The 19,835-nt window shown below is 42.9% G+C and overlaps 1 protein-coding gene across 2 annotated transcripts in view; it reads right to left on the reverse strand.

The window, feature by feature from the left end:
- Slc4a5 (solute carrier family 4 member 5) overlaps window positions 1–19,835 on the reverse strand; it is a 135,393-nt gene that overhangs the window by 8,224 nt on the left and 107,334 nt on the right. For both annotated transcript variants that reach the window (XM_074050025.1, XM_074050026.1), the window contains 7 exons: window positions 17,166–17,366; window positions 14,440–14,553; window positions 13,029–13,190; window positions 12,052–12,230; window positions 10,699–10,771; window positions 3,705–3,773; window positions 2,859–3,032 (listed from right to left, as the gene is read on the reverse strand). In XM_074050025.1, coding sequence (XP_073906126.1) covers window positions 2,859–3,032; window positions 3,705–3,773; window positions 10,699–10,771; window positions 12,052–12,230; window positions 13,029–13,190; window positions 14,440–14,553; window positions 17,166–17,366 — 972 coding nt within the window. The remainder of the gene's footprint in view (window positions 1–2,858; window positions 3,033–3,704; window positions 3,774–10,698; window positions 10,772–12,051; window positions 12,231–13,028; window positions 13,191–14,439; window positions 14,554–17,165; window positions 17,367–19,835) is intronic.

Below are 19,835 nucleotides of genomic sequence, written 5' to 3' on the forward strand. Positions count from 1 at the left end.
CACCTCAAATAAGTTTCTTGCCCCTACCGGCTAGCCCAGTAACCATACTTTGAAACCCATTGTCCCTCTGCCCCCATTTCTGAATGTTGCCAATCCCTCTGTTAACAAAACCAAATATAATGAGATATCTGGAATTTTAAAAGGGAAATTTAGAAAGTTGGGTTCCATTCAGGATGAATAAATTAAAGGGAGAAACAAGTACACTGTGGGGAAGATTAAAAACTGACCTTAATGAGCTCAGTGGCCCAGGGGTTCATTATACATATTCTTTTACCAACAACTAATGGCCATTAAATGAAGTCAGGGAGAAAATCCTTCAGCTGGATTTAACACTGGTTCCTCACTGAGACTGCTTCTTGGGAGCAGGTAGAACTCAGGTGGGATAATACTAGGTTTTAAAACTATTTCTGAAAACAATGCAGTGATTGCTAGGGGTATGAGGTAGTAAGAGTGGGTGGTGGTTGGGCTATCTACACAGGTACAGCAAGAGAGAATTTTGGGGTGATGGAGCTGTTCTACATAACTACATGGTAGAAATAATCATTTTATACATTTGCCAAAACTATAGGACCACAGAATGAATTTTACTGTATTTAACTTTTTTAAATCAATGGGATTGTGCGGCTCTTGGTCTGCCTTGTCTTGGTTGTGTGGCCTGGGTTACTGACTCATGCTCCCTTCGCCTCAGCTTTCTTATCTGTGTATAGGAGTTACTAGTCACACTTGGAGGCTGGTGTGGTCTAAATGGAACAGCACTTAGCAAATGCTAATCATTGCCATTATTACCCTCCTCTTCCTCATCTCTGAAGCCCATGAGGACAACAGTTGGGGAAGATGCATCCCTTCTGTGTAGTGATGGCTCTAAACCCTAGCTGGGTATTTATGCTCACCTGTTGACTTCCTAAAAATACCAAAGCCAGGGTTCCCCAGGAGATTGTGATTTAATTAATCTGTGTTGATTTTAATGAGCACTCAGAATCAAGAACCACTACAGCCCTCCCAGGAGTGCACATTTCAAGTTCCACTTCTGTGTCCTTTCTTTGTCTCCTAATCCAGGCCTGTAAGCCTTCCTGGAGCATTAGCCCTGGTGCACCAGTCCCCCGCAAGGGCTGGGCCATGTCCTATTCATGGGTTTATCTGGAGGGCTAGATGCTACATGTTGGCTTCCCCCCAATTTTTATTCTGGAATGAAAAAAAGTTGCATAAAATCTGCAATATCAGGTTGGCAGGGTGGCTCAAGTGTTAAGAGTGCTTGCCTAGCGAGTGTGAGGCCCTGACTTCAAACCCCAGTGCTGCAAAAAAAAAAAAGATCTGCACTATCATGTATGAAAAATGAAAAAAACCTGTTGAAACTATTCTAAGAAGGAGGGGATATACCCATAAGACTGTTACTCCAGAAGCACCTGCACATCCATGTTTATTGCAGCACTATTCACAATAGCCAAGTTATGGAAACAGCCAAGATGCCCCACCACTGACGAATGGATTAAGAAAATGTGGTATCTATACACAATGGAATTTTATGCAGCCATGAAGAAGAACGAAATGTTATCATTCGCTGGTAAATGGATGGAATTGGAGAACATCATTCTGAGTGAGGTTAGCCTGGCCCAAAAGACCAAAAATCATATGTTCTCCCTCATATGTGGACATTAGATCAAGGGCAAACACAACAAGGGGATTGGACTTTGAGCACATGATAAAAGCGAGAGCACACAAGGAAGGGGTGAGGATAGGTAAGACACCTAAAAAACTAGCTAGCATTTGTTGCCCTTAAAGCAGAGAAACTATAGCAGATACCTTAAAAGCAACTGAGGCCAATAGGAAAAGGGGAGCAGGTACTAGAGAAAAGGTTAGATCAAAAAGAATTAACCTAGAAGGTAACACACATGCACAGGAAATCAATGTGAGTCAACTCCCTGTATAGCTATCCTTATCTCAACCAGCAAAAACCCTTGTTCCTTCCTATTATTGCTTATACTCTCTCTACAACAAAATTAGAAATAAGGGCAAAATAGTTTCTGCTGGGTATTGAGGGGGGGGAGAGGGAGGGGGGGAGTGGGTGGTAAGGGAGGGGGTGGGGGCAGGGGGGAGAAATGACCCAAGCCTTGTATGCACATATGAATAATAAAAGAAAAATTAAAAAATTAAAAAAAAATAAATAAAAAAAAAGAAGGAGGTGAAGGGAGATAAAGAAGAATGATGGAGAGGGTGAATTTGACTAATCCATATTGTAAGTACTTTTGTAAATGTCACAATGTACCTCCAGTACAACAAAATAATAAATTTTTTTAAAGTTGGAACAGTAAAAAAAATCTGCAATAGTCAAAAAACTGTATATATTTCTCCAGCTCAACCTTTATATTGTTCTTTTGGAAGTTCTCGATCTCTGATCCTTTCTCCCACTCCCTCCCCACACACTATTTCTTTAAGTACTCTGGAGTTGGATACCATATTTTCTCTTTAACTTCCGTTTTTTGCATGGTGAAAAGATTTATACTTAGTATGTATCTACTTTTGAGATCAGTTTGAGGTTTGGTAGCAGGGGACTCTTGTTTCCTGGTTGAATTTGTTCTGCTTCTCCAACCTCCTGCCACACTCCCTGCCCCAGCAGGGACACTTGGTGGCTTTTGTCCTGACCTCAGTACGTGGTTTGTCAGTCGATCTCTACACTGACATCCTTTCCTCCATCCTCTTCTCCATCCACCACCACACAGCAGCTGGCCTGGTTTTACATCTCCAAGCTTGTTCTGCCATTGCTAGGAGAGGGCAGAGGGCTATGGAAGGTCCTGAGCACCAGACCTGGCGGACACCTGCCCAGCTCTAACCTGTTAAGGGAAAGCCTGCCCCTTCCTTACCATGACCGGGAAGATGATGGCGGCCACGGTGGACTTCAGGATCCAGAGCACCGCCAGGCAGAGGATCTGCACCAAGGTGAAGAGGTGGATCCGGCGCAGGGGCACGTGGCGCAGGAAGGCGTGGTCTGGCTGGTGCTTGGCAGGCATCAGGAAGAGCTTGCAGCGTTCCCAGAACTGGCAAAGACAGTGCAGGACTCAACCAGGCAGCCAAGCCATGGCGGGAGAGTGGGGGGCAAAAGCCTACTGGAACCAGAGACTAGGGGAAGGAAAGTCTTGATGGGGAGCTCAGAGAGGGAACCCAAGGGCATACCTTAAGATGCGCTAGAGTTGGCTACACAGATACTTAATGAGGGAGGAGGAGGAGGAGCACTAGCTGAGGGGACTAGCCCTGGAGATGGCTGCAAAATGAACGTGATCCATATTCAAGGAAAATGCAACTTAACTGCAACACAAACTATCCAAGACTCCTGGGATTTAATGGTAAATATAGACCAAAGCAAAATCTTTTCTTCTGCAGAGTTGCCTTAGGGAAGAGAGAGGGGGAGGTGTAGTAAAATGTTCACTGGCATTAGCTTGATCTGGGTTTTGAATTCTGAGCCTTTGTTTCCCCATCTGTAAAATAGGAATCAGAGGACCTAATTATACAGATTAAGTTATATGACGCCTGTATAGTTATATGAGTGCCCTGTATAGTTATTTTGTCTGGCACATAGTAAATGGTAGTATCATTGTTACTATTATTCTTTCACTGAATTAGGAAAGCATGCATTTGGGGTCTTGGTGGCATGGAACTTGACATGAAATGCTGATGCTGGATCAGGTTAGCCTGGGAGGGGAGACTCTTACCTGGATGCCATTCAGGGAGGCCACACCCATGTAGAGGAAGACTCCATACAGCACTGGCATGGGGATGTACTGAAATGAGAGCAGAGTTTTGGATTGGGTCTGGGTAGGACCTTGGCCACCTTGCTCTGGACAAAGATGTCTGCCAACCACAGCCATGGAGCTGGGGAGCTGGTATTTGGAGGAACTGAGTGTCCCAGAGCACATCTGCAGCCAGAGTGGGGATGGGGATGGAAGATGAGGGTCCCTGGGGCACCACTACTCCCTCTCCTCCTGGAGTAGCCAGCCCAGCATGCAGCTGTTCTCTTGCCTGTCCCCTCTCCCAGCCCTAAGGAAGCCATGTGGTCTGGCTGAAGACATTCCTTCTGAAAAGTGGAAAAGGTCCTCAGCTGCCCTCTGCTCATTCCTGCCAGCTCCTTCCCACTTCAGCTTCATCAGAGGGTCCCCAAAGCTACCCAGCTTGCTGGTGCTGGGGACCTTTGGTGGGCTGACCTACCTCAGCAGGGAGTACTAAGGACACATAGCAGATAAAACACATCATACACAGATAAAAGAGAAGCCAAACAGAAGCATATAAAGTAACCACCATTAATTCTCATCTAACCACTAATAGCTTGGTGGGTACCCATCTTCCTAAACATGGATAGCAGTGGTTTGATTTTTCAAAAATGGGATTATATGTCCTACAATCATCATTCAAATCTTTAAAAGCCTTCCAAGACATCTGTCCACTGTCTAAGTTGTATTTCTGCTCCTTTTATCCTCTCCTTTACCTGTGCCTGATGGTTGCTACTGTAAACCAAGGCTGCCCTTTCCCAGAAAATCCCACTCTCAATGGTCATTGTAGAAGATGTTGGCAAGTACAAAATATGATGCCAACACAGGCTGCCCAACTTGTAAAAGTGCTATTTAAGAATATCAATAAATCCAACCATGTAAGTCACCTCTCTTTTAAGATAAGTTAGACGGTGTTTATTGTTTAAACACCTACCATGACTTGGGTCTAAATGCTGTAAACTTCAAGACATTTGAGCTAAAAGTAAAAAAAAAAAAAGAATGAAATATATGGCCCTCACATTGCTCCTTTAGTATATAGCTTATGAGATTTTTTTCCTTATTAGGACACAAGGCAAAGTTTCAATGACTAACACTGTCCTAATCACCTTCAAAGTAAGGTAGCAATTGAGAGAAATAGAATCTTAAGTAAAAAACAGCTCTAATCTGTATAGCACAACAACACTAAAATGCGATCCAATTAGCACCGTCTAAAATTCATAGCATCAGTGAGACCTCCCTATTGTCTACACAAAAATTAAAGATTTCAGCTGTAGTGTGGTCTTGAGTAGACAACTCTTGTGTAAGTTCTCTCTCTTTCTCTGTCTCTGTCCCTGTCTCTGTCTCTCTCTCTCTGTTTGCAGTGCCCCCCAGGGATGATATCCAGGCCTTGTACATGTTAGGCAAGCACTCTACCACTAGGTTACACCCCCAAAACCCCAGTGTAAGCTCTGTATAGGTCTAACATCTGCTGTGCCTAGTTTGACAGATATGGGCAAACTTATACTTGTGAAAAGTAAAACAAGGTTTATGGGAAATTATCTTGATTGAAAATAAATGATGGGATTAAATCTAGGACTCAAATATTAATTAATTATGTTTTCTGTTTTGTTTTTGCGGTATTGGGCTACACCTTGAGCCACTTTACCAGCCCTTTTTGTGTTAGGTATTTTTGAGATAGGGTCTCTCAAACTATTTGCCTGGGCTGGCTTCGAACCATGATCCTCCTGATCTCTGCCTCCTGAGTAGCTAGGATTGCAGGCGTGAGCCACTGGTGCCTGGCAATTATGTTTTCTTGAACTGGCTACATCTAATTTCTTTTCGTTAACATAAAGTCAGCCCAGTATTTAGTACTGGTGTCAGCTAGTGGCAATGCTTTAATCATTTAACTAACACTTTTCTCACAGACCGAAAAGCACCTTTATGACACAGTTAAGATGGAGAGAGAAGGACTGATTTGCTTCTCCAGGCCTTGATTGTCTTCAGATAGAACTCTAGCTCCTTGCTCTTTAGTATAGCAATCTGCTTGCCTATACTGGCTGGGTCTTGATGCAATGCACACAGAAACTTGCCCGGCTGGAAATGTGCCTACAGAAGACAGCTGATTCCTTTTCCTTTCGTTAGATTTCTTTTGTAGCTTTTTTTTTTTTTGAGACAGGGTCTCAATATGTAGCCCAGGCTGACCTCAAACTTGTACCCCACCTGCCTCAGTCTCCCATGCCTGAGATTACAGACGTGTGTCACCGTGGCCAGCATTTCTTTTTAAATTTTCTTTGATCATCTTTTATTTAAAAATCTCTTCCAAGAAATTCAAATGGCCAAAAAACACATGAAAAAATGCTCACCATCTCTAGCAATAAAGGAAATGCAAATTAAAACCACACTAAGATTCCACCTCACCCCTGTTAGGATAGCCATCATTAGCAACACCACCAACAACAGGTGTTGGCGAGGATTCGGGGAAAAAGGAACCCTCTTACACTGCTGGTGGGAATGCAAACTAGTATAACCACTCTTGAAAAAAATCTGGAGGCTACTTAAAAAGCTAAACATTGATCTACCATTTGATCCAGCAATACCACTCTTGGGGATATACCCAAAAGACTGTGACACAGGTTACTCCAGAGGCACCTGCACACCCATGTTTATTGCGGCACTATTCACAATAGCCAAGTTATGGAAACAGCCAAGATGCCCCACCACCAACGAATGGATTAAGAAAATGTGGTATCTATACACAATGGAATTTTATGCAGCCATGAAGAAGAACGAAATGTTATCATTCGCTAGTAAATGGATGGAATTGGAGAACATCATTCTGAGTGAGGTTAGCCTGGCCCAAAAGACTAAAAATCATATGTTCTCCCTCATACGTGGACATTAGATCAAGGGCAAACACAACAAGGGGATTGGACTTTGAGCACATGATAAAAGCGAGAGCACACAAGGGAGGGGTGAGGATAGGTAAGACACCTAAAAAATTAGCTAGCATTTGTTGCCCTTAACACAGAGAAACTAAAGCAGATACCTTATAAGCAACTGAGGCCAATAGGAAAAGGGGAGCAGGAACTAGAGAAAAGGTTAGATCAAAAAGAATTAACCTAGAAGGTAACACAAACACACAGGAAATTAATATGAGTCAACTCCCTGTATAGCTATGCTTATCTCAACCAGCAAAAACCCTTGTTCCTTCCTATTATTGCTTATACTCTCTCTTCAACAAAATTAGAAATAAGGGCAAAATAGTTTCTGCTGGGTATTGATGGGGTAGGGGGGAGAGGGAGGGGGCAGAGTGGGTGGTAAGGGAGGGAGTGGGGGCAGGGGGGAGAAATGACCCAAGCCTTGTATGCACATAAGAATAATAAAATAAAAAAAGTAAAAAAAAAAATCTCTTCCTCCAGGGCCAGGGACGTGTCTCAGATGGGAGACTGCCTGCATAGCAAATGTGAGGCCCTGAGTTCAAACTCCAATACTGAGACTGGAAGTTAGGAGATAGAAAGTGGTCAGGCAAAACAGGAACAGGGAGAATGTAATAGAAACTTACCAAGGACAGAGACAAGATAAACAAATGTGGGGAGTCTGGGGAGTCTTGAAACTACTCATCCAGGCCTTGAAACTACTGAATGACACGTGAGCCATGTCCTGATAGGATGTCCATCAGGTCACTGGACTTTAGGACCATTGGGAAGGGAAAGAGGGGCATGCACAGTGCCCCTGCCATGTCCATAAGCTGGCACAGATGTCCATTCTTTGAATGGATCAATAGTACAGAGACACATCCAGCTTCCCTTCAACCAAAAAATAAAACTCATAAAAACCACTAGACAAGGAGCCTCCAGGGTTCAGCCTTTCTGATATCTCTTCCATGTATATGGGAGCCTTTCTACTACCTTTCTTCTCTGTTTAAATAAAACTCTGCTGTTTTACCTATCCTGTTATCTGTGATTTTCATTCTTCAATCGCATGAGACAAAGTTCTTGGCATTCTGGCAGCTACTACAGCACACTGTGACCAGACCACCCACAAAAATATCACCAACAAAATAAAGAAAGAAAGAAAGAATAAAGACAGAGAATCTATTTTGGCTGGGTGCAGTGGCTCACAGCTGTAATCCCAGCTGCTCAGGAGGTAGAAATAGAAATCAGGAGGAGGGCAGTTTGAGGAGCCTGGGCAAAAATGTTAGCAAGACTCCATCTCAACCAATAAACTGGGTATAGTGGCATGTGCCAGTGGTTCCTCCTATTTGGGAAGTTATAGGTAAGAGGGTCATGGGACCAGTCTGCCCATGACAAAAACACAAGTTTCTACCTGAAAAATAACTAAAGCAAAAAAAAAAAAGTGACAGAGTACTTGCCTAGTAAGCATGAATACTGGGGTTCAAACCCGAGTACTGCCAAAAAAAACCCAAAAAATAAATTCTTCCTCCTCAGGAGTTGGTTTGTCCCCCTTCTTGTGGCCCAGCAGCACTGCACAGTGGGACTAGTGCACTGTTGGTAGGTATGCTGATAACGAACATGCTGCAGTTCTTCACCAGGCTCTTGGTGCAGACCAGCTGGTTATGGGCACATTGTGGATCCTAGTTTTGAGAGTACAACACTCCAGGAGAAGTAACCCATATCCAGTGCCAGGGCACAGCACTTGTTGTTGTCTTCTCACACTTGCAGTGTTTGTATGCAGTGGGGCCAATCCCTGGTGGAAGCAGGACACTCCAGCTCATACTTCTGCTTTTTGTGATAGGGTTTTCTCTGTCCTGTCTGCAGAAATAGTGTCAGTTGTCCTCAGTGATGCCCATTGCTCAGCACTGGCTAACTAACAATTTTTAAAACCTATCTTTATAAAAAGGTATATACCTTGATAAAAATCAAATCAGAAATCCTAAATCTTTTGGTCAATAAAAATCTAGATGGTTCTGACCTGATACGAAATTTATCAAATAGGCTTTCCCCCATTCTTTTACTATTATTATTATTATTATTATTATTATTATTCATTTATTCACATGTGCATACATTGTTTGGGTCATTTCTCCCTCCTGCCCCCACCCCCTCTCCCATTCTTATTGTGCAAGAATATAAGTGAGCAGTTTTTTCAAATCCCCTCATGACTGAATGAAAAGATAATATCAAAGCAAATGCTTTGTGAGCCCTTGAAAGCGTTTTCATGATGGCCAGAGCAATATTAGAAATATTAGTATATTTCCCTATATCTGACACTTTAAGAACTATAGCAGAAAAGAAATTTCCATTATTGCTCAAAATATGGAACTATTTATTACTTGTCACCTAAGAAGGAACAATGTGACCATACTTTTCTTTCTTTCTTTTGTACTACTAGGGATGGAACCCAGATCCTTGAACATGCAAGCTCTCTGCCACTGAGCTACATCCTTGCCCCTTGTCTCCATTACTTTACTTGTACTGCTGTAGGCAGTATAATTCTAATGCTACCTACAGTAAGAGGATAGATGATACTAATGCAAAAACAGAAATTTACCAAAATCAGATGTCAAAAGTATGAAAAAAGCCTAGAAAATGTATACATAGGATATAATAATTGTGTTCATAAAAGAATTGATGACATTGTAAATTGAAAAAAAAAGGGAAATTCCTAATGGAATTTTCTGACTGCTTTGTGCTCCATTCCAATACACATAAAAGCCTGTGTGAAATGGCTGAATTGCTGAACACATTTAACAGCTAGGGCAGCACTCTGGGATCTCCTGAGATCTGAGTCTCTATTACAGGGGCACAGGAACTGCTGTGCATAGCATTTATAGGAACTTCAGGCCACTAAAAGTATGCTATTCTTAGATTCAAGATTTTTGACACAAATGCTTGTCACAAGCATTTGCCTGACACAAATGTAAGAACTGAAATACATGACAATTCTTTGGAGCCCTTTCCACAAAAGTAAATATTCCCTGGTCACCTAAAATACCATTTAAATAAACAAAATGCCTGCCCACAACAGAAACATTCCTTTAAAGTGAGCCAATCCTATACCTATTGCTCAGTGTGCCCAGCATTAATTTTTAAGCTAGAAATATTTGTTATAGTAAGTGAATCAATTACATGGTGGCTTTAGTCTTTTTTTTTTTTCCACAAGGTCACACCTGAATGAGCTGTTTTGAGATATTTAGAGGGGGAAAATAGTTGCAAAATGTTGGGGCAATTACAGGTAACCTTAATTCAAGAAAGAAAAGTCTTATTTGGGCATTAATGGAGGGAAAGGGCCATTGATTGGTAATTGAATACATGAAGAACAGAGAGTGGATTGATCTGGTGGGAACATCCCATTCCTGACCAGAAAGCAAAAAGTTCTGGGGGACACTTGCCTCGAATGTACCCTTGCTGTAGTTAGTTTTTTTTTCAACTGGTTTGGTAGGAAATGAGTTTCAAACTGTCTGCCCAAGACATGCAAGATAGAGGAGAGGGAACAGACCTGGAGAAAAGCTATAGAGGCCTCCCTGCTGCAAGGTTTCTTTTCTTTTGTTTTATTTTTTGTGGTGCTGGAGCTTGAAGCCAGGGCCTTGTACATGCCAGGCAAAACCTCTACCACTTGAGCTATGCCCCCAACCAAGGTTTAAACTTCAGAAAATGAGCAAGCCCCAAACCACAACAATGTGAACACACCCAGCTCAGGAAGTTCCTGATCTAAGCAGGGACAGAACTTTGCAGAACTTTTTGAGGAAACAGTGTCATCCAGGAAGATGAGAGTGGACCCTGGGTGGGTTGGGAGACAGCAGAGAGGATCGGTGAAGACAACAAATGCTGCAATATTACAGAAAATGATGACAACTTTGAAACATTACTTTGGCCTAGTAAGATTCTGCTCTTTTTTTTAGTGATCTCTGTCTGGGCTGTGAGGCAACTCCTCTGCTCTTGAGGCCTTGGCTCTGTGCTTTCTCAGGTGTTGGTGCTCTGGGTGGGGTGCAGAGCCTCACCTTCAGGATGGGAGCCAGAAAGACAGAGATTCCCGTCAGGATGAAGACGATGATACCAGTCACTCTCTGTTCCCTGGTGGAGAAGAGTATGCTGTCAGGGGTAACAGGGAGATCCTCAGTGACCAGCCCCCTACTCCTCTCTGTGCCCTGAGGTTTATGTACATGTCAAAGGGGCTTCAGCATCGGGTTCTGCCTTGTAGCCTAAGGCCCTTTTGACCCCCATAGGGAAGAAAAGGAGCCACTGACCTAGGCCAGGGCATTAGGTAGGTTGTTCAATGTAGTGCCTAATAGTCAAGGTGCCTGAACCAGGCAGACTTGGGTTGAATCTTGGCTCTGCCACCTTCTTGTCGAGTGACATCAGGCAAGACAGGGAACATCTTGAGCCAAGTAGAATGGAGATAACAATGGAATGTACATCAGAAGGTTGTTGTCATATAAAGCACTTATTTAGCCTGCCATTTGGTGATAAGCTCCCACTCTTGTGGGCCATGACTAATGAGGATCTGGGGAAGGGCACTGTCTGTTGGAAGAGCAGGCATCAGGACTGGACAGATAGGTTTTCCTCAGTGCCCAGGCCCTGCCACAACACAGGTTGGAGCACTGAGTTCTGGGGCAGATTACTTAGATCCAGGGAATCAGGGGACTGGAAGAGGACTCTGTCCTGCATAGTCCCCAAGACCTGAAATCAGGCCAAGAGGTCTCACTCAGGGCAGGCCGGACAGCCCAGATGCCCCAAGGCAGAGAAGAGGAGCTCCCAGGAAGTCATTTAGGAGAGCGCTAGGGTCTGATGTGGACCTGGGACCTTATAGGGAAGAAATATGCTTCCCTGCCTGAAACAGCTTAGGACCTGACATGGGGCATGAAAGGTAGAGCAAACGAAGAAACAGAAACATATCAGGGCCACAGGTCAAGGGATTAGGGTAGTCCCAGGTAGGTTTTCTGGAGTCCAGGAAGGCTCCTCCTTTCTGGAGAAATGGAGATTGGGCAGGACAGGAAACCATAGGCAACCCGTGAAGGATTGGAGTGGTAGGGGCCTGGAAGGTCTTGAGAAAAAGACAAAGGGCAGAACAGGAAGAGGCCCTGCCATGCCCTATTAGGCGAGACTCTCTGGAGTTCATGTGTATTTATGGATTTGGGTATGTGTACTACTTGGAGACTACTGAGAAAAAAGTGCCACTTAGAATTAAAATTTCGTCTCTGTCACTCATTTTGGGATGTTATTCCTATCTCTGTGTTCCTGGGTTGTTAGCGTGTGGGCCCTTTTTGCCCAGGTTCTTTGATGGTAACCAAAGCTGCCCCCCTCCTCCAAGCTGGTAACTCATGTTCAGGTGATCCATCCCTGCCCCTTTTTACCTGACCCCCAAGAACTGGGGCTGCTCCCCAGGGGCACTGGTCTCCGTCTCCATCTTGAGGCTGTCAATGTGGGCGATGGAGATGACTGTGGCAGCCACGTACCAGGGAAGCCCCATGAAGGAGCACAGGGCCATGAGGATGCCTACCCAGAATAGGTCCAGATGGTAGCCAGCAGCTTTCTGCAGGGGTAGTAAAAGGGAAGAAGCTTCTGTGTGCCTTTCCTCCTCAAAGCAGCAATTTTGTGGAACATGGTTCAAGGGCTCCCCCTGCCTTCCAGAGTGTACCATGAGGGGGATGCCACCCTGAGGGGTTCCCTGTGAGGACTTCAGAGGTGCTGGCTTTCACCACCTCCAGAGGTAGCTTCAGTTGTCACCTTGCCTAAAGGGGTGAGCCAGGTAAGGGAAGTAGGTAATGGTGGAGATGGGTATTTAGTCTTGGAAAACCTCTAGGTTTGGGTCTCTGGGAGAAGGGTTCCTAACCAGGAGCCACAGCATCTCTGCAGGTCCTGGATGAAGAATCCCAGCTGGGGACAGGCCTTACACCAAGCCTAGAGTGGTCCAGAATGGGTTGGGGGATAGCTATCCTGAATTTCCTCAGACCCAGAGGCAAAAAGGGGAGTTTCAGGGATGGGGGGTAGAGCGGCTAAGGAAGCTCCTGCCTTGTGATTTTTAGATCTATCCCTCTGTCAGCATCTGCTTAAACTTTCAAGTTCACCATCAGGAGGTACACAGCTGGAGGAGCACTTTGGGAGAGGCCAGAGCCTGTGCCCAGGGATCCAGCTTGAGTTTGGTCCTGGTCCTGAAACCAAGTCACCTTGGCCCTATTATAAGAGGTCATCCCACCACCACCACCACCGCCACGACCACCGCCACCACCACCTAAACATGCCAAGTGGAAACTGGTCTTCTGCTCAAAGTATGGAAAAAAGCAACACCTCCCTCCATTCCTTCTGGCTTTGCTCCTAGGACCAGCCTTACCCTCAGCTTGTTCTCCTTTCGGTTGACAATGACGGCTGTAATCTGCTGGTCCATGAAGATCAGGATGGTCACCAGCAAGGCGGGCAGGATGCTCGCTGGGTATACCCACCATGGGTTCTTCCCAAAAGGGGCCACAAACCAGCCTCGGTCAGGCCGCGTGGGCTGAGTGGAGCAAACAAAGAGGGCCCTTTCCTCTCTTCCTTGGCCTGGGCACTTGCCTGCCAGCCCACTCTCCCATCTCCTCACTGTCCCCCCACCTGGGGTACCCTTCAAGTGCAATATTTTCCTTATGGACATTAGGCACCTGCAACTTTAGAGTAGAGAGACCACAGAGGCAGGCAAACAGACATGGGAAGGAGCAATAACACAGGTGGGGTCTGCAGAACCAAGGCAATAATTAGCTGCAACTGCCCTGGGATTGGTCAGGAAATGGAGGTGATAATCAGAGGGCAGCCAGGAGGAAGTATGCAGTCACTAATTGCAAAAGAACAAAAAGCAGAAATGAAGCCCAACAGGCAAAAATAAAGCATTTGATGGGCTCGGTGTCCGACGCTTACGCCTCTCCTGAGTGACCTATCTGGGAAGCATTGTAGAAAGAATTGTCTATAAAATGCCAAACATCAAGTCAGACTGCATGTCAAGAATAAGGGGTCATCTGTGCAGAAGGTGACATTTATCTTTTGTTATAGTTAAAGGAAAGAGGTACTTTTATTTTGAGGCCAACACAAGTTGTGTGAGATATGTTTAAGCTATTCAGGAAAACACTAAAATATCTTAAAAAGTCAAGCTCTCAAAGGCAAAGAGGGTACGTTCTAAAACCTGGGTTCCCTACTCTGCTACTCTGTTTAGATGATTGGTACACTTGTAAGGGAACAGGCAAAAGCAAATAGCATCAACTCTAGACTAATGGATGATTTCTGAAGCAGTGGTTCTCAACTTTGAGCATACCTATCTGTAATCACCTGGAGGGCTTATTCAAAAGCAGATCACTGGGTTTCACCCCAGTGTTCAATATTCCATAGATCTGAGGTAGGACTGAGAAATTGCAAGTTCCCAGGTAACAATGTGATACTAGTCCAGGGATTATACTTTGGGAATCACTGTTCTAAGGGAACATCTTCAACATATCTCAGTTGGCCCAGCTTATAGACTACTATAGGCCAGGGAACTGGAAACCCTCAAATAGAAGTCCAGAAGCTTCAGCTGGGCTGGAGGGTACACAATAGGATTCTATGATGAATGTATTCCCACCAACCTATCACAGCCCTCTGAGGCTATGCAGGAAGGGTGGAACACAGAGAGAAACAACAGGGTGTTTTGGCTGAAAGAAGTTTGGTGAGCATAGAGGAGAAAGGATCTGCAGTTGGTGGGCACGCAAAGTGAGTACCAAGAGCAGGGGCAAAGGACAAACCTTGATGACACTAGGCACATGTAGCTTGGGGGTTTCTAGGCCAAAACAGGCATCAATTCCACAAAATAGCAGGATGGAAAAAACAATGGAAAAGTCAGCCACCAGGGCCCGGACCTGCAGAAAAAGGAGAGGAGCAAGTAAGTGAATCACCTGTCCCATTCCAGGCAGACCTAGTCCTTAGGAGACAGAGAGGAGAACAGTGAAGGGCTGGGCTCTGAAATGAGCAAGATTAGACCCAAATCCTAGCTCTGTGACGTTGGGGAAGCATTCCACCTCTGAGCCTCAGTTTCCTCTGAGACAGAGTCAAGTATATTACCTACCTTGAAGGCATAAGTGAACTATTGGACATACAGAAACATTACGTTTCTGATATTTTCCTTGTGGATAGATACAGCTGTAGTCTCTGTATATTAATTTCAGCTTAATGTTTCCATTTGTTTCTTTATTCTACTGTTAATAAACGCATTCAGATTATTTTCATTTTTTCCTCTTAGAATCAATGTTTCTATGACTATTCTTTTTCTGGATAATTTTTCTGGAGTGTATACCCAGAAGTGGAAGTACTGGTCTGAATATCATGTCATTTTTAGCTTTATCAGAAGGGGCACATTGCTCTCTAAATTGAATGTACCTGTTGAAACTCCCATCCATCACTTTTCATCTCCAATGCCTGGTATTCCATGACCTGTATATGTTTACTCACATGGTGAGTGTGGCCTCATTCTTAGCAGCACTAAATTCCAGGAAGTAACAGAGCAATTTTTAAGTAATTTGAAGAAAAAAATTTGTTGGTACAGGAACTTCATACAACATGAATTATTTTTAATTCACATTGCAAGTAACAAGCAACAAATACATATGCAAGTAACAGACATTCTCAGAGGAAATCACTGCCGTAGCATTTTTAGATGAGGAGACTAGACTGGGGTGTAACTCAGTGGTAGAGCACGTGCCTAGATGAGAGGGGATTTAGGGAGATGATGGAAACTTGACTTAAGGGTACATTTGTGTTGCCTTTTTTTTTTTTTGGCAGCACTGGGGTTTGAACTCAGGGCCTCATGCTTGCTGGGCAGCCACCTTACTGCTTGAGCCACTCCATCAGCACATACCCTATTTCTTACTCAGTTTAGATATTACAAAGCTTCCTAATATGCCTTTTATTTAGCCTTCACAAAATATTGGGGAAAATTCAACTATTCATATCAAAGATTTCATTAATATAATAAGTGGTCATAATAATACTTTTTTAAAGAGGCTTTAGGAGAGTACACCTGGGGTTGATGGTGGGAGAGAGTTATTAAAATTCTTCCAAGCACTCCTTGCCATGGTACACCACTACTTACATGTACAAGTACTGTTGTGATTAACAAATGCTTTATTCCAGCCACAAACAGAAAATGAAATTAAAAAATAACACTTAGCATTTATAATAGCACAAAAGAATCAACTATCTAGGAAAAAAAATCTAACAAAAATGTTTCAGATCGCAAGGCCAAAACCTATAAAATGTTATATAGAGAAGATCAAAATAAATGAAGTACAACATGTTCATGTATCAGAAGTCTCACAATTTAAGATGATTCTAAACTTCATGTGGAAATGCAAGGGTCAAGATAATATTATTGAAAAAAGACAGATACAGAATTTGTTGTATAAGCTAGAAAGACTTATTGTAAGTTAAAGAATTGCAATTGTAAGTTATATAATTGAATACTGTGACACTAGTGTATAAATAAACCAGTGAAGCAGAATTAGAAAAAACAGGAACAGACTTGTCTTATAGGACCATTTGATATATGGCAAAGAAAGCCTTGCAAAACAGTGACAAAACAAACAATGGTCTTTTTTTAAAAGTACCTGGACAATTGGCTATTTATATAAAAACACAAACACTATCTCACATTATGTATCAAAATCAATTCTAATGAATTATGAATCTAACATGAAAAGAAAAAACAATGAAATTTTCAGAAGACAACAAAGGAAGGTAACTTTGTCCAAAATTTTCCTTGAGAAATATTTTTACTATATTCAATTACCATAAAATTAAAATTTTCTGTTAGTGAACAGATCCCATTGAAAAAATCAAAAGGGGGCTGGTGGAGTTCCTCAAGTGGTAAAAATGCCTGTCTAGCAAGCATGTAGGCCCTGAGTTCAAACCCCAGTGCTGCCAAAAAAAAAAAAAAAAGACTTCATTATAAGAAAAATCAAAAGGCCAGTCACAGAAAAGACAGTTGTAACACATATCAAAAGATGATTTCTATTAATTGTATATAAAGAGCTCTTGCAAATCAGAAGGAAAAAGACAACCCAATGGATAATGTATAACAGATTTAAACAGACACTTTTCAAGAATAAGGTCAAATGGCCATATGACCAATAAATATCTGACAAGGTTTTCAACTTCATCAGTCATCAGGGCAATGAAAAATTTTTTAAAAATGGAATAAGTTACTACTATACGCAAAGACTAAAGATAAAGCTTGAAAATATCAAGTGTTGTCAAGGAATGTTAAGAAGGAAGCACAGTCCACAGATCAAAGTCTGTACTCTTAACTTATAAAACCCCATGGGCCAATGCCTACATGGTGCTCATCTTGTTAGGTGACGGGACCCTCAGGGGAGACTCAGAAGGGGCCTTCCTTAACAGTAGTCTGACTATAGATTTTTTTCTTACTAAGGTAAGGTCTTCCTTACCTTAGTAAGAAAAGGTAAGGTCTACTTACCTTAGTAGGAAAATATCTGCTGAATTTGAACTTCTTCAGAGTCAAGGTCATGGAGTATGTCCCGAAGAAAAGGATGAAGGACATAAGTGCCAGGTCTGGGATGAACTGGCATGAGTTCCCAAGCAGGTGCCCACCATAGCTGAGACATTCCTTCTTGCTCAGAAGGGACCAGTCCAGTGCTGTGAGGTTAAGGGGGTTGTACTGGAGAACAAGCAGAGGAGGGAAAGGGTCAGGACTTTCCTGGTAGATGGTCTGTTTCCAGGCAACCCACACACCCACCAACCCACTGAGAGTCCCCAGCACTTCTGTCCACAAGGAAGCCCTCAACATCAGAGTGGTGTTCCTGGGACAGGCTGGTTTAGGGAATGACATGCAGGCAGCTCCCTGGGAAGATTTAAGCTGACATGTGTTTCTTCATTATGTTCTAGGATGCACAGCTTTGTTATCAAGGAGGAACAGTGCAGGAATTAAGGGGATGCCCTTTCTCTTAGTAGGCCTGGTTCCTATCCTAGTCAATCAACCATGGGTCCTGTTGACCCCTCCTTCCTCGGGTCTCACACTTATTCTCTTTTTTCCTTCCCATCTGTCAAACCCTTGTCAGTCCCCTCTTGGGTCATTTCAATCACTTCCTCCACTGGTGTCCCAGATCCTAAATCCAGGGCATGCCAAACAATGACATTTTGTATGGAAATATAAAATTAATATCCTTCGTATCTGTGGGTTTCACCTGTGAATTCAACCAACTACAGGTTGAAAATTCTTTTTCAAATTGTATCTGTTCTGAACATGTAGAATTTTTCCTTATTATTATCCCCTAAACAACACTTATAACAGTTATATAACATTTACATTGTATTATGTATTATAAGTAAACTACAGATGGTTTAGACATAGATTTATATGCAAATACTACATCATTTAATATAAAGAACTTGAGCATCTACAGATTTTGATATTCTTGGAAGGATAATTGTATTTACATATTCCTAACAGTAATAAAAGAGGGAAGAAAAGGAGAGTAACTTATAATAAAATTTAATACATATTTTTAAAGTTAATGCTTAAATGTTTAGAAACAACTTCATAAAGAAGTAAACAAATGCTTGCAACTAGCTATTACTAATGTTTGAATTAAGACAGATATAACAGTTACAATAATGGTCTCCAGTGAATCATGTCTCCCTGTGTTTACACACTCCTTTACAATGGTGACATTGATGGTCTTGCTATCCATGGTGAAGTTTATTTTCCCACCCCTTTGACTCTCTGCTGGCCCTAAACCAACTTAGACAATAGATGCAGGAGGAAGTGACTTTGAGCTAGTTTCTCCCCTCATACTTTCAGAAACCTGTGACGACTTTGATGTGGGTTAGTCAGGACAGAAAAACCATGTGAAGAGATAGCCTAAACCAATACAGCTGGTCCATCTAAGGCTAGTCCCAACCAAATGCCAGCTTAGTCAGCTGAGTCCAGTGAGACCAGCAGCAGAACAGCAAGCCAACCTGCAGAATGATGGGAATTATAATTGTTGCTGCTTTAATCCACTGATTTTGAGGACAGTTTGTTATGCAGCCACAGATACAAGTAAGGAGCTCAGAAATCATTCTTTCTGGTATGCAACTGTATTGTAGTCTGCGGCCCCATCTACTGAATGTCAGCTGTGTTCCTTAATCACTAAGCAATTTAAAATGCTCCCTGCAGATATCACTCCTCTACCACATTGGTCTGGCCATATCTGCTTTCTAGTTTGTCTCTTGCAATTTTCCTATTCAATCTTCCACTGTCACCCCCACCTTAGCCATACTAGACCAGCCACTGACCTCTGCATAGGTTTTGTGCTTTTCCTCTTTGGCCCTCTCTCTATGATGTTTTAGCCAAGAATGTGCTTTTCTCTATGAGTCAACTTTCTCCCAACCTTGAACATCAGAGCACATTCCATTGTCTCCATAAGGCTTTCCCTGGTCTACTTTCCTACCTCCAAAGTTGGAAGTACACATGTAGCCTATATTTGGTGCATGACATGCTCTGTTCGTGCCATCCCATACTTTTTGGGTTCATGTTGATTTCTTAGATGTCTTTTTAGCCCTCAGTGCACCCAGCATCTTGCACATAACATATCTTGAGAAAAAGGCACTGCCTGATTCCATTCTTCCTTCCCCAAATCTGTTATTTGAAAAATCTTTGGTTAAACTGCCAACTGGGATGTGTGTAGGTATAGCCATCAGCTGCCTCTATAGGGGCAACTTAAGAAGCAATCTCAGAAACACTAAAAGCCTACAAGTCTCCCTCAAGGCCTACCAGGTGCTACACTTCACCTAGACTTGAACTTCTCACTGCTAGACTCATTTAGGCCACCACTCATCATTGTTGGGAAAGGCAGACCAGACCTGGTAACCCCAGGACTAAGGAGTATAAAGGACAGGCCAAATTCATTGGGGTGGGGATGGAAACAGTAATAAACTTTCTGAGGCTAGGAATGGTGTTTTGAGTGGAAACTTGGGATTCTGGAAAGCTAGAATGATGAAAGGAAAACTTTGTTTACACCCTTGTGTGTACAGCCCTGTTAATCATTCCTTGCCTCTGTGTCCCCTTTATTTATCTGTGCATATGGATGTATGCACATGGATTTAACGGAATGTGTTTAATAGGCAGGCTTTAAAATGGAATGCT

The sequence above is a fragment of the Castor canadensis genome, chromosome 12, assembly GCF_047511655.1.
Source record: "Castor canadensis chromosome 12, mCasCan1.hap1v2, whole genome shotgun sequence".
Taxonomy (NCBI): domain Eukaryota; kingdom Metazoa; phylum Chordata; class Mammalia; order Rodentia; family Castoridae; genus Castor; species Castor canadensis.